Source organism: Chiloscyllium punctatum, chromosome 39, assembly GCF_047496795.1.
Source record: "Chiloscyllium punctatum isolate Juve2018m chromosome 39, sChiPun1.3, whole genome shotgun sequence".
Classification (NCBI taxonomy): Eukaryota; Metazoa; Chordata; class Chondrichthyes; order Orectolobiformes; family Hemiscylliidae; genus Chiloscyllium; species Chiloscyllium punctatum.
In genome coordinates this window covers 41,060,861-41,076,358 of record NC_092777.1, presented here as the reverse complement: position 1 = coordinate 41,076,358, position 15,498 = coordinate 41,060,861, and the positions used below count along the sequence as shown (strand labels likewise).

At 43.4% G+C, this 15,498-nt stretch overlaps 1 protein-coding gene across 2 annotated transcripts in view; it reads right to left on the bottom strand.

Moving 5' to 3' along the window:
- The window catches only part of LOC140463971 (casein kinase I), a 73,111-nt gene that overhangs the window by 31,904 nt on the left and 25,709 nt on the right, over positions 1-15,498 (bottom strand). For both annotated transcript variants that reach the window (XM_072558513.1, XM_072558512.1), the window contains exons 3-5: positions 7,149-7,297; positions 5,322-5,550; positions 4,604-4,774 (exon numbers count right to left, since the gene is read on the bottom strand). In XM_072558513.1, the coding sequence (XP_072414614.1) occupies positions 4,604-4,774; positions 5,322-5,550; positions 7,149-7,297 (549 nt within the window). The remainder of the gene's footprint in view (positions 1-4,603; positions 4,775-5,321; positions 5,551-7,148; positions 7,298-15,498) is intronic.

The window sequence follows — 15,498 nt, the reverse complement described above, 5'->3', positions numbered from 1 at the left end:
GTGTCTGCGTGGGTTTCCTCCGGGTGCTCCGGTCTCCTCCCACAGTCCAAAAAATGTGCAGGTTAGCTGAATTGGCCAATGCTAAATTGTCTGTAGTGTTAGGTGAAGGGGTAAATGCAGGGGAATGGGTCTGGGTGGGTTGTGTTTCAGCGGTTGGTGTGGACATGCTGGGCCGAAGGGCCTGTTTCCACACTAAGTAATCTAATCAAATCGAGAATCCAGTTACAGAGAGGGAAGCAGAGTCTTCAATCCCAGAATTTGGAGATGATTTTGTTTGGAATTATGGTTTTTAAGGTGGAGGTATAGCCAATAGGTAGGAGCCTGATGTAGGTATCATTGCTGTCCAGAAGTTGCAGGGAGGAATGTAGGGCCAGGGAATGGCGTCTGCTGTGGGCTTGTTGCATTAGTAGGCAAATTGCAAGGGATCAAGGCAATCTGGGAGGCTAGAGTTGATGTGAGCCATAACCAACCTCTGAAAGCACTTGATAATTATGAATGTCAGAGCTACTGGGTAACAGTTATTGAGACATGCTTCATGATACTCCTTTGGCACTGGGATGATGGTGATCTTCTTGAAGCAGGCAGGGACTTCAGATTGTCGTAAGGAGAGGGTGAAGATGCCTTTAAATACTCCTACCACTCATTCACACAGGATCTGAGTTCAAGGTTGGGGATTCGCTCCGGTCACTTCCCGTGGGTTCACCCTTTTGAAGGTCGACCTAATGTCTGTGGTAGTGGCTGACGATACAGGTGCAGCCAAGGACATGGGACAGATGATATTGTTTCACTGTCTTTCTGTTCGAAGCGAGCGTAGAATGCATTGAGCTCATTGGGTCGGTATGTACTTGCTGCCCACGATTTTGTTCGACTGTGCTTTGCAGTCCGTTAAGGAAGCCTTGCCACAAACGACAGGTGTCCGTATGGTCAGTCTGTGTCTCGCTTAGTTTGGTATTTCGCTTTGGCTCTGCGAAGACTGTATCTCAATTTCTTTTATGGGTCAGGGTTGCCTGACTTGAACTACTCAGACATGGACTTCGGCACTCCTGGTTCACCCATGGTTTCCAGTTGGGGAACGTTCAGACTAACTTCTTTGGCAAGCAGGTAAACTTATTAATGTCTTGTACTGCTGTAACATGACCTCCCAAATCCTGCACTCAATGCTCGGAAGGCAAGCATTCCAAAAGCCTTCTTCACTACCTTAACTACCTGTGACACTACTTTCAAGGAACTATGTACCTACACTCCTAGGTCTCTGTTCAAAAACACTCCCCAGGGCTCCACCATTAACTGTGTAAGATCTGCCCTAGTTCATCTTACGAAAATGCAACACCAATATGCATTAAATTCCACCTGCTACTCCTTACCCCAGTTGATCAAGATCCTATTTTAAGATATCTTCTTCACTGTCCACTATATCAACTTTGCTGTCATCCATAAACTTACTAATCACGTTTCCTCTATTATCATCCAAATTGTTTACGTAAATGACAAACAGCGTACCCAGCACAGATCCTTGCAGCACAACCCGGGTCACATGCCTCCAGTTTGAACAACAAGCCCCTATTACACCTCTCTTGTCAGCCAATTTTGTATCCAATTGGCTAGCTCTCCCTGGATCCCATGTATTCTAACATTACTAACCAATCTACCATGTAGAACTTGTCGAAGGCATTGTTAAATTCCATGTAGACAACATCTACCACTTTGCCTTCATCTATCTTCTTGTTCGACCCTTCAAAAAACTTAATCAAGTTTCTGGAGACACAATTTCCCAAGCATAAAGCCACTTTTACTGTTTCTAATCTGTTCTTGCCTTTCCAAAGGCACGCAGATCTGTCTCCCTGAATCCCCTCCAATAACATACCCAGCACTGACATTAGGCTCACCGGTCTATAGTTTCCTGGCTTTTCCTTACAGCCTTTCTTAAATAATGACACAATATTAGCCACTGTCCAGTCTTCTGCCATCTCACCGGTGGCTGTCGATGAGACAAATATCTCTGCTAGGAGCCGTGCAATTTCTTCCCTAGCTTCCCACAATGTCCTGGGATACACAATCAGGTATGTGTTTTAAGACCTCCAGCACCAACATTTCTGTAATGAAGACTATTTTCAAGACATCACAATTTACTTTCCTGAGTTCCCTAATATCAATGTCTTTCTCCACGCAAATACTTAGGATCTCACCCATCTCCTACACATAAATGGCCTTGTTGATCATTAAGGGGCCCTATTTTCTCACTAGTTACACTTTTGCCCTTAATATACTTGTGAATTTCTTTGGATTCTCCTTTATCCTACCTACCAAAGCTATCGCATGCCCCCTTTTTGGTCTCCTGATTTCCTTCTTAAATGTATTCCCATATCTCCTATACTCCAAGGGATTCACTTGATCCCAGCTGCCTACACCTGACACATGCCTCTTCCTTTTTCTTGAATAGAGCCTCAATATTTCTAGTCAACCACTGTTCCCGAACACTTGCCAGCCTTGCCTTTCACATTAACAGGAACATACTGGCCTTGAACGCTTGTTATCTCACTTCTGAAAGCCTCTCTCTTGCCAGGCACTCCTTTACCTGTGAACAGCATCCCCCAATCAACTTTTGGAAATTCCTCTCTAATACCATCAAAATTGGCCTTGCCCCAAACCAGAACTTTAACTTGTGGACCAAACTTATCTTTTTCGGTAACCCTTTGAAAATTGATAGAATTACGTTCACTGGTCCCAAAATGCTCACCCATTAACATCTCAGTCACTTGCCTTGTCTTATTTTCCTGAACACTCAACATCTTCTTCCCCATCTAAGTTCTTGACAGAGCAGTCCCAGTCTATGTTTGCAAAGTTAAAATACCCTATCATTATGAACCTATTATTCTTGTAGCTATCTGCTATCTGCATATTTGCTCAATTTCCTACTATTTGGGGTTTACGTTACAACACCATCAGTGATCACCCTTATTTTTCATTTCCACACCCAGCCCAATTTGTGATCCCTCAGGAATATCTAAGTACATTTTTGATTAGGGAAAGTATCAATGCCACTTGCCCTCCCCTCTTGCCTTCCATTCTTCCTATATCATGTGTACCCAGAACACTGACCTGCCATTTATAGTGTGTCATAGATCTGTCCTTCCCTTAGTCATGTTTCTGTAATAACTATAATAACCCAGTCCCATATCCCCATCCATGCCTGGAGTTCATCTGCCTTAACTGCGAGTCCTCTTGCATTGAACTAAATCAGTTCAATTTATCGGTCTTCCTTTGTTCCATGTCATGCTGTTGCTTGTTGTAACTATTTAACTTGCTCTCTAACTTTTGCAATATTTTCTCTGTCTCACTGCAATTTAGGACCCCACTCCCCTGCCAGACTAGTTTAAACTCTGAGTAGCTATAGCAAATCTCCCCCATCAAAATTTGGGTCCCCTCTAATTCAAGTGCAACCCACTCCTCCTGAAAGACATCTCAATGATCCAAATATCTGAATCCCTACTCCATGAACGAGTTCCTCAGCCATACATTATCCTTCTATTCTTATTCTCACTAGCAGGTAGCACTGGGAATAATCCAGAGATAACTACTCTAGGTCCGGCTTTTTAACCTCCTGCTAATGCTGTGTATTCACTCAGCAGGACCGCATCCCTTTTTCTACCTTTGACATTGTACACATTCGTATCAATGACCTCTGGCTGCTCACACTTCTCTTCGAGAAATCACTGCAACCGCTCTAAAACATCCCTGACCCTGGCATAAAGGACATTACACACCATCTGGATTCTCACTTGCAGAAATGCCTGTGTTCCTGACTAGAGAGTCATCTATCACAGTTGATGGCTCGTTTTTCTCTTTTTGTGTCATAAACCTATGATTCTTTGCTAAAAAGGATAATGACAACCTCATGTGATTATGGTCAGTAATTAATTATTGCAGCAATAAACAAATTTGCAAAAATAAACTGATAGTGTATTAAGCCAGAATTAACTCTGGAATGTGATTTGTCCACAGTGTTACAATAGCTGAGACCATAACATACCAACGCTGCTTCCTCCCCATCTGCCTCCAACAGCTTTGGGTGCTGGGGAGGAATTTGTTTAACTGAAGGTTCCTCTTCAGCTCAACAGTTGGGCTGTTACAGTCAGCAAATTGCATCCATGCTATGCAACAATTTTTTTAACATTTTGAAAGGTGTAATATACTTTGAGACTCTACGGAGTCGGATTACAAATCAGTTCTGAACAGCAGTCATATCAGACTCGAAACGAGAACTTTTTTGAGCTTCTCTAGCACTTGCTGCTTTTAGTTCAGATCTCCCACAACTTCAGCGCTTTGCATTTGAGTACTAGTAAGAATTAATTTCACAGAGAAAATAGGACAAGATGATTTAGGGTTTCTTTTAGAGCCAACCAACACTACCAGTTTGTATGTTTCAATCATAAAATGATATAGACTTATTCCTAACAATTTAGTAATGCACAAATTAGAAACAGATTGGCTATGAAGTCATACATGACATGTGGTCACTCGACTAGTTCACTCTAATGATCAAAAGCATAGATCTCCACATATACGTACATATACCATTGTCTAACATAAATTTTATACATACATGAGTAACCTTTGCAGAGCACTTCAATTGGCGTTGACATTTTCTTTTCGCTAATGCGTTCATACTTCTGCCTTTTTGTTGCTGCCTTTAGGCCTTGCCAAGGCAATGATCCTAAGTTAAAGTACATGAGAACATAGCCCAAGGATTCCAAATCATCACGACGACTTTGTTCTGCAAAAGGGACAAGGGCATTAGTCTTGAACATGACAATCAAGTTGGAAGACACTACTTCTTTATTTATTGCTGGAAAGTTACTGCAAAACCCAGGCTCCAAATAAACTGTACAGAACTTTATAGTTACTAGTATGAAGAGCCTTACTACAAGACACACACTTTCAATTACAGATTTCCTTGCTAAACCACAAATATGAAAATTAAGTGAACATATGACTTTTTAGATACCAAGAAAAGATAGACATGCATTTAGATAGCGCCTCATTAGGTCTCTCAGACAGCTCTCAATACTTCACATAAGAATTGCTCTGAAATGTAGTGAGTGATGCCTACGTTGAAGTCACAGCCAAATCCTAACAATAGAGAGATAAATCACAATTCAACTGAGTTCTGGTTTTGTTGGCTGAAGAAAAATTGCACACTTGTGAAATTAGAGGTCCTTTTAATAATCTGACAAGATGATTATAATATGTAAGAGTAGTAATTAGCATACATTGGAGTGTTTCTAACCTACAAAGTAAATGAGAAGAATACATCTGCCTACCTATTCCCAAATGGGTATTGATCGAAGCATATCGAGCTGTTCCTGTAAGGTTCTTATTCTCACGGTATGGTATATGTTGGTGCGTTCGTGCATCGCGGTATTTTTTTGCTAGCCCAAAGTCAATAATATAGACCAGGTTGCCTTTCTTTCCCAACCCCATTAAGAAATTATCAGGTTTCACATCACGATGGATAAAATTCTTCGAATGAATGTATTCAATTCTGCTGATCTAAATAAGAGTAAAAACAGCTTTTATATACAAAAAGGCAGAAAGCTCAAGTGGTGCATTTTATTGTATACAACTGACCATCAATCCTTGCATTCAACCTTCCAAAAATGATGTGGCTCAGCTTTCAAGTTTCATAAGTAATCTTGAGTAATATAGGTTTAGTAATATCTATAAGCACCCAATGCCCAATCCTTGAAGGGTAACTTGGGGACAAAACAAGATCTAACTTCCATGTCTTTCGCTTTTAAAAGTTTTCGGTTGAAATGTGGATGTCTTAATAAAGAACTGATCGAGCCTTTAAGCCTGCTTTGCCATTCAACAATCTCACTGCCAATCTGTTTGTGGTCTCAACATCACTCTCCTGCCTGCACTCCCCCCATCATGCCTCAACTCCCTTTTCTATTAAAATAGATCCCTAGTGTTTAATAAATTCAATAACCTGGTCTCCATTGCTTCCTATGGAAGAGAATGAGGCTGGGAGAAAAGATTATGTTTATTTCTTTTAAAGGGAGACCTATTATTAAACTGTGCTCCCCAATTATAGTCTCCCACATGAGAAAACTTTGCCCCACATCCACCATATTAGGTCTCCAGGATCTTAGATTGCAAAAAACTTCACTGCCTTCGACCTTTCTTTTTAAGATAATCATTCATGCCATTAACAGAGTAATGAATCTTCTCTGAAACATTTGTAATACGATCGCACCCTTTTTAAAAGAAAACAAAATTGAGCTATTTATGCAGTAAGAATGGGATAAAATTCACAATCCAAACTATAATTATTTCTGAAGAGTCGCACTGGACTCAATGTTAACTCTGCTTCTCTCTCCACAGAAGATGTCAGATCTGCTGAGTTTCTCCAGCATTCTCTGCATTTGTTGGCTATAGTTATTTGGACTGGAATTGTTTTAATCCAAAATTATTGGATTGAATGAGCATTTCGAAAGCTATATTTATCAATATCATATCAATCTTACCACATTCAATTTGGTTTCTTTCGACAAGAGTCATTTCTGTATTTTTAAGGGTTTTATGGTGCAGGTATTAAGGTATTCTACCTCTAGGCGAGAAGGTCTTTGCTCAAATCCCACCTGCCCGAGAGATTTGCCCTAACAAGTTGATTAAAATAACGACACTGGGTTTCGGCTTCCTAGATATGCTAACACTTATGCAGCAATCTTTAGCCAAGAAAGCTTGCATTGAGGCAAAACACCCTCCCATAACTATGTCTACACAAACAATCAAGATCCAAATGGGGTTCACGGGAGGGATCCTTCCAACCCTGCTCTCTCTCTGATTGAGAAGCACCTAGTTTCCACTTCATACTTTTCAACAATTGGAACAAGGAACAAAGATAGAACAATAAAATACTAACCCATCTTTTATCAATTGAAGCCCTAAAGCTTTACATTAATTGACTTTCGCTTTCACACATTTCTTCAATTCAATATATATTAACAATTGCTGGGAGACATTGTATTGGTTTTTGTAATTAGTGAAAATTGGGAAGGGGAAAAATATCCAGGTTTTATCATTTAACTGCTCATTCTACAAACATAACAATTAAAAAAAAAGCAATACACAAAAGTATTTCCTACCATCTGATCAGCGAGGAGCAGGACTGTCTTAAGGCTGAATTTACGAGAGCAGAAATTAAAGAGATCCTCGAGACTTGGTCCAAGCAGTTCCATTACCATCACATTGTAATCGCCCTCTGCACCACACCACTTGATAGTGGGAATGCCAACTACACAAGAAACAGACTTAAAAGGTTGGAGGATACAAAGGAAGCAGTAAAACTACTATGAACTTGTATTTCTCCTAACTATGCAGTTTAGGACCAGACATGTTAAAAGCAGAGTTTCAAGGTTACATCTTATCTGATTTTCAAAGAGATTATTTTCAAACGACAGGTCACAACTTGTGGATGCCACTGAAACATCCAAGGGCAAACTTAAAACTTCTTTTCTCCAAAGCCAAATATTGTGAACAGTTAAAAATTAGCGACCTTCACCCTAGTTATTATACAGCAACATTTAAGACATTTAAGTGCATTCTCCCATTCTTATTTCATGTCATTTTACCTTTCTGACAACCAAATTTTGCGAGTGTCATTGAAAGAAAGGTTCAAGACAGCCCTTTCTCAAATGTTATAATTTAAAAAACAGACATAATCCATGATGCTTCACAGCAATTTAATTTCAATTTTGATTAATTAACACAATTGTGATGCAAGCCAACCATCCATCCATGAAAGACTCTTGTGGCACACCTCTGGGCCAGAAGGGTCAGGCCCTCCCCGCCTTAGAAGCGCCTCATAAAATGTCTGAATATTGGTTTTTAAAAAAAGTTCATCCATCAATTTCTTTTTGAAGACAATATGATTTAAAAAACCTGTAAAGTTTTATACAGAAAAATATTGGCTTACAGTGCCATCTCCTGCCCAACAGAATTACGGCAAGGGCAATGGCCATCACTTTCAGCAGAAAACAGAATGGAAATTTGACTCTTTCCACGTGATTACAAATAAGTTTAAACAAGTTAACATTCATCTGAAGATTCTTAAAAACCACAATGAAGGAAGTTACAATGTCTAAGAACGGCAATTTAATTAAAATAACACTTGTTTAAATTTAGGCAAATTTAAACAGCAAAGCAAAACAATAGGTGCTCAAAATGGTGAATGTGCATAGCCTTTTAAAAGGACTATACATACAAAATTAGGAGCAAGATCAAGTAACAGAGACCAAAATTCAATATGTAAACTCCTCAAATATACCTGTGCACAATATTCAAAAAATGTCTGAAGAAAATGGGTGGCGTTAACTCCACCTTCAAATTGTGGTGCTGAGTACAAAGATATAAAGAGCTATATGGAAGGTATTACAAAGAAGGGTAGGTAGGTTAGTCTGATCTTAGAGTAGGATAAAAAGCCAGAACATCGAGGGCTGAAGGGCCTGTACTTGTGCTGTACTGTTCTATGTTCTGTATATATATCTTTCTCCACAAAGTATTTCATTAGATGGCTCAGGGTGACCATTTTGAGTGCATTTACGAAAACTATTCAAGTGAAAACGAAAGAAGAAAACTATTGCCATAACATAATCCTCCTGGCACAGCATACTGACATATGCATAGCATCAGTGGAAGAAATCTGAATCTTCTTTAAACTCTTGAACTTCATTGGAGGAAATATTAATTTTTTAAAAAGTTATTAGAAGACTAATCTAATTTTACAAATGGCTTTCTATGGATGTTTCCCCTTACAAAGGCCATCTCCATAGCAACATGAATCACGTTGATCTTGTAACCAAATAAAAATGCTAACTATCCTTTGGGCCTCCCAACTCCCTTCCATCTCAGAAGTAAATAAGCAATTAAAGTATAACCATTTATAAAACATGACATTTTTGACATATTCCTGAAACTTTGGAGACTAACAGTCTCAGCACAGCTATTTCTGTCATTGTGTACAACTGTGATAACTTGTACCTTCTTCCCAGTAAAACAACACCTTGAACAATCAAATCAATCAATCAGGTTCACTGCTGGCAGAATTCAAGATTCGGAGGTGCCTGTGTTGGACTGGGGTGTACAAAGTTAAAAATCGGACAACACCAAGTTATAGCCCAACAGGTTCACTTGGAAGCACTAACATTTGGAACACTGCTCCTTAGTCAGGTAGTAATGGAGTATAAGATCATAACAGAATTTATAGCAAATGTTTACAGTGTAATGCAACTGAAATTATAGATCGAAAGAGACCTGGATTGTTTGTTAAGTCACTCATCATTTAGAATGACCATGTTGGTTTCAGTTCTTTCGTATGTAAATGTAAAGTTACATTCTCAAGTGAACTTTAACAATAGGTGCCACGTCGTCTCAGATAATGCACTAAGGTGTGAGGTGCCCTGAGTGAGGTGGACTGTGCCCCAGTGTTCAGACTGATCCTATTTCTAAAAAAGGGTTTTACAGATTGTTACATGGATTCATGCAATTTTTGAGCAAAATAAAATATAATGCTGCAAGTACAAATTCACCGCACAAACTTGTGTGCACGTGTTTGGGGGGGGTATGAGTGCCTGTTAGAGAGAGAGTGAGAGGGAGAGGGAGAGAGTGAGCGAGAGTGACACATGACAGACATGTAGTATGACAGACTGGGAGCATCCCCATGGCTATCAGCCTCTGCTTGGCAACTGCACTGTTGCTTGCCCTGAAGTCTGTCTTGGAGGATTGTCACCCAAAGGGCAGAGGTAAAAACAATAACTGCAGATGCTGGAAACCACAGTCTAGATTAGAGTGGTGCTGGAAAAGCACAGCAGTTCAGGCAGCATCCAAGGAGCAGTAAAATCGACGTTTCGGGCAAAAGCTCTTCATCAGGAATACAGGCAGAGAGCCTGAAGGGTGGCGAGATAAGTGAGAGGAGTGTGGGGAGAAAGTAGCATAGAGTACAATAGGTGAGTAGGGGAGGGGATGAAGGGAATCTGGGGGGGGGGGGGGAGAAAGAGGGTGGAATGGATACGTGAAAAAGATGATAGGCGGAAAGGAAGATAGGCAGGTAGGACAAGTCATGGGGACAGTGCTGAGCTGGAAGTTTGGAACTGGGGTGAGGTGGAGGAAGGGGAAATGAGGAAACGGTTGAAGTCTACATTGATGCCCTGGAGTTGAAGATGAGATGTTCTTCCTCCAGGCGTCGGGTGGCGAGGGAGCGGCGGTGAAAGAGGCCCAGGACCTCCATGTTCTCGGCAGAGTGGGAGGGGGAGTTGAAATGTTGGGCCACAGGGTGGTGTGGGTGTCCCAGAGATGTTCCCTAAAGCGCTCTGCTGGGAGGCATCCAGTCTCCCCAATGTAGAGCAGACCACATTGAGAGCAATGGATACAATAAATGATATTGGTGGATGCGTAGGTAAAACTCTGATGGATGTGGAAGGCTCCTTTAGGGCCTTGGATAGAGGTGAGTGAGGAGGTGTGGGCACAGGTTTTGCTATTCCAGTGGTGGCAGGGGAGGGTGCCAGGATGGGAGGGTGGGTTGTAGGGGGACGTGAACCTGACCAGGCAGTCATGGAGGGAATGGTCTTTGCGGAAGGCGGAAAGGGGTGGGGAGGGAAATATATCCCTGGTGGTGGGTTCTTTTTGGAGGTGGCAGAAATGTCGGCACATGATTTGGTTTATGCGAAGGTTGGTAGGGTGGAAGGTGAGCACCAGGGGCATTCTGTCCTTGTTACGGTTGGAGGGGTGGGGTCTAAGGGCGGAGGTGGACGAGATGCGTTGGAGGGCATCTTTAACCACGTGGGAAGGCAAATTGCGGTCTCTAAAGGAGGCGGCCATCTGGTGTGTTCTGTGGTGGAATTGGTCCTCCTGGGAGCAGATGCGGCGGAGGCGGAGGAATTGGGAATACGGGATGGCATTTTTGCAGGAGGTAGGGTGGGAAGAGGTGTAATCCAGGTAGCTGTGGGAGTCGGTGTGTTTGTAAAAAATGTCGGTGTCAAGTCAGTCATCATTAATGGAGACAGAGGTCCAGGAAGGGGAAGGAGGTGTCAGAGATGGTCCAGGTAAATTTAAGGTCAGGGTGGAATGCGTTGGTGAAGTTGATTAATTGATCAACCTTCTCGCGGGAGCACGAGGTGGCACCAATGCAGTCATCAATGTAGTGGAGGAAGAGGTGCCAGTGTAATTACGGAAGATGGGACTGTTCTATGTAGCCAACAAAGAGACAGGCATAGCTGGGGCCCATATGGGTGCCCATGGCTACCCCTTTGGTCTGGAGGAAGTGGGAGGATTCAAAGGAGAAATTGTTAAGGGTGAGGACCAGTTCGGCCAAACAAATGAGTGAGTCGGTGGAAGGGTACTATTGGGGACGTCTAGAGAGGAAAAAAAGGAGGGCTTGGAGGCCCTGGTCATTGCGGATGGAGGTGCAGAGGGATTGGATATCCATGGTGAAGATGAGGGGCCAGGGACTGGAAGTCTTGGAGGAGGAGGTGGAGGGTGTGGGTGGTGTCTTGAGCGTATGTGGGGAGTTCCTGGACTAGGGGGATAGGACAGTGTTGAGGTAGGTAGAAATGAGTTCAGTGGGGCAGGAGCATGCTGAGACAATGGCTCGGCCAGGGTGGTCAGGCTTGTGGATCTGTGGAAGAAGGCAGAACCAGGCAGTGCGGGGTTCCTGGACTATGAGGTTGGAAGCTGTGGGTGGGAGATCTCCTGAGGTGATGAGGTTCTGTATGGTCTCGGAGATGATGGTTTGGTGATGGGGGGTTGGGGTCATGGTCAAGGGGGCAGTAGGAAGAGGTGTCCTCGAGTTGGCGTCTGGCTTCAGCACTCCCTTTATCTGCTGGCTTGATGGTGAGGTTAGGATTGGAGGGCTGCACGTTGCGAGGGTGAGAGGTTGGAGTGGGGTAGACAGGTTGAGGCCGTTAATGTCCCGGCGGCAGTTGGAAATGATGAGGTCGAGGGCGGGTAATAGGCCAGTGCGGGGTGTCCAGGTGGATGGAGTGTGTTGGAGGTGGGCGAAGGGGTCCTCGGAAGGTGAGCGGGAGTCCTGATTGCGAAAGTAAGCTCGGAGGCGGAGGCGGTGGAAGAAGTGTTCGATGTCACGGCTTGTATTAAATTCATTGATGCGTGGGTGGAGGGGGATGAAGAGGAGTCCTTTTCTGAGGACTGATCGTTCGTCCTCAGTGAGGGGGGGAGGTGTGGAGAGATGGTGAAAACTCGACAGGGCTGGGAGCTGGGACACGGTGTGGGTGTGGCGCTGGGAGTGGGGGCAGAGCCGGTAACTGGAGTGGGTGTGAAGGTGGGGGGAATAGGGGTGGGGAGAATAGGGGTGGAGCCATGAGCAGGGGTGGTGCTCCCATCAGGGTTCTGGGGGGCAGGGATGGTGACAGTGGGATCTGTGGGGGACGTGTTAGCAGAATGCAGGTGAGTGGCATTGGTGGGGGTTGAAGTGTGGCAAACACGGCAGTGGGGGGGGCGGGGGGAGGTAGGGGCGGAAGTCACTGAGCTTGTGACATCAGTGATGATGTGAGGGGGTGGAAGTGATGTCACATGTGGTGCATGAGGAATTGTGAGGGGCTGAAGTGGCTGTGGGAGCGGCCATGATGGGGGCAGAAGTGACAGCATCAATCAGCGTGGGGGTGGTGGCTGCACGAGCCGCATGGCTAATGTCTAATGAAGGTTTGAGGTCAAATGTCCTGGACAATAGGCAATACATGCAGGAAAGACCATTCTGCCCTTTGAGCCAGCATCACCATTTATTATCAATAGTATCCTGTTCCTGCCTTATCCCCATAACCCTTGATTCTACTCTCTTTAAGAGCTCTATCCAACTCTTTGTTGAAAATATCCAGAGACTTGGCCTCCACAGCCTTCTGGGGCAGAGCATTCCATACTTTCTGGGTGAAGAAGTTTCTCCTCAACTCTGTTCTAAGTGGCCTACCCCTTATTTTTAACATGTGTCCTCTGGTTCAAGACTCACCCATCTGCGGAGACATGCTTCCTGCCTCCACAGTGTCCAATCCTTTAATAATCTTGTACATCTCAATCAGATCCCCTCTCAGCCTTCTAAACTCAAGCATATACAAGTCCCGTCGCTCCATATCTTTCAGCGTAAGATAGTCCCGCCATTCTGGGAATTGACCTCGTGAACCTACACTGCACTCCCTCAATACCCAGAATGTCTTTCCTCAAACTTGGAAACTAAAACTACGCACAATATTCCAGGTGTGGTCTCACCAGGGCCCTGTACAGCTGCAGAAGGACCTCTTTACTTCTATACTCAATTCCTCTTGTTATGAAGGCCAGCATGCTGTTAGCTTTGTTCACTGCCTGCTGTACCTGCATGCTTACTTTCATTGACTGATGTGCAAGAACACCTAGATCTTGTTGTACTGCCCTGTTACTTAACTTGACTCCATTAAGGTAGTAATCTGCCTTCCTGTTCTTGCCACCAAAGTGGATAACCACACATTTATTCACAGTAAACTGCATCTGCCATGCATTCGTCCACTCACTAGCCTGTCCAGGTCACCCTGTATTCTCCTAACATCTTCCTCACATTTCACCCTGCCACCCAGCTTTGTGTCATCAGCAAATTTGCTAATATTACTTTTAATACCTTCATCGATATCATTAATGTACATTGTTACATTAATGATGGTCCCAGCACTGATCCCTGCAGCACACCACTGGTCACTGCCTGCCACTCTGAAAGGGAGCCATTTATCACTACTTTGTTTCCTGTCAGCCAACCAATTTTCAATCCATGTCAGCATTTTGCCCCTAATACCACGTGCCCTAATTTTGCTCACTAACCTCCAATGTGGGGCTTTATCAAAGGGTTTCTGAAAGTCCAGGTATACTACACCCACTGGATCTCCCTTGTCCATCTTCAGAGTTACAACCTCAAAAAATTCCAGAAGACTAGTCAAACATGATTTCCCATTGATAAATCCATGCTGACTCTGACCTATGTTGTTACTGCTATCCAGATGTGTTGTAATTTCATCCTTTATAATTGACTTCAGCATATTTCCCACCACTAAGGTCGACTAACTGGTCTATATTTCTTTGTTTTCTCTCTCCCTCCTTTCTTAAAAAGTGGGACAACATCAGCCACCTTCCAATCTGCAGGAATTGATCCTGAATCTATAGAACACTGGAAAATGATCACCAATGCATTCACGATTTCTAGAGCCACCTCCTTCAGTACCCTGGGATGCAGACCATCAGCTCCTGGGGACTAATCAGCCTTCAGACCCAACAGTCTCTCCAACACCATTCCCTTCAGTTCAGGTCCTTCACCCACTATTACATCTAAGAGATTACTTGTGTCTTCCCCAGTGAATCTAAAGTACCAATTCAACTCTTCTGCCATTTCTTTGTTCCCTGCAATAAATTCACCCATTCCTGTCTTCAAGGGCCCAATTTTAGTCTTAATGATTTTTTTCTTTTCACATACCTAAAAAAAACCTTTACTATCCTCCTTTATATTTTGGTCAGTTTACCTTCGTACCTTATTTTTTCTTTGCGTATTTCCTTTTTAGTTATCCTCTGTTGTTCTTTAAAAGCTTCCCAGTCCTCAGATTTCCCACTCATCTTTGCTAGGTTATATATTTTCCCTTTTGTCTTTATATCTGCCACAGTCACCCCTGCCTCCCCTTAGGATCTTTCTTCCTTTTTGGAATGAACTGATCCTGCATCTTCTGCATTATACCAAGAAATACCTGCCATTGTTGTTCCACTGCCATCCCTGCTAGGGCATTGCACCATTGAACTTTGGCCAGCTCCTCCCTCATAGCTCCATAGTTCCCCTTATTCAACTGAAATATTGTCACTTCCGATTCTACCCTCTCCCTTTCAAACTGTAGATCAAAGCTTATTGTATTGTGGTCACTACCTCCTAATGGCTCCTTTGCTTCGAGGTCCCTGATCAAATCCGGTTCGTTGCAAAACACCAGACCCAGAATTGCTTTCTCCCTGGTAGGCTCCAGCACAAGATGTTCTAAGACTCCATCTCGGAGGCACTCCACAAATTCCTTTTCTTGGAGTCCAGTACCATCCTGATTATCCCAGTCTATCTGCATGTTGAAATCCCCCATAACAACTGTCGTAATATCTTTGCGACAGGCCAATTTCAGTTCCTTATTCAACTTACACACTACACCCAGGCTACTGTTTGGGGACCTGCAGATAACTTCCATTACGGTCTTTCTCCCCTTAGAATTTCTCAGCTCTATCCATACTGACTCTGAAGTGATCTCTGACTGGGAAATAAACTTTGTTGTGCAGTGTCCATTCATCTGTTGCCGTAGTCTCTGCTCGGTCTCGCCAACGTAGCATGCCTCAGGGCATCCTTGCCTGCAACTTATGAGGTAGACAAAGTTGATCGAGTCACGAGTACCATGGTGGGTGGTGTCCCCATGTGTAACAGTGGTATCCATGTCGACACGCTGACAC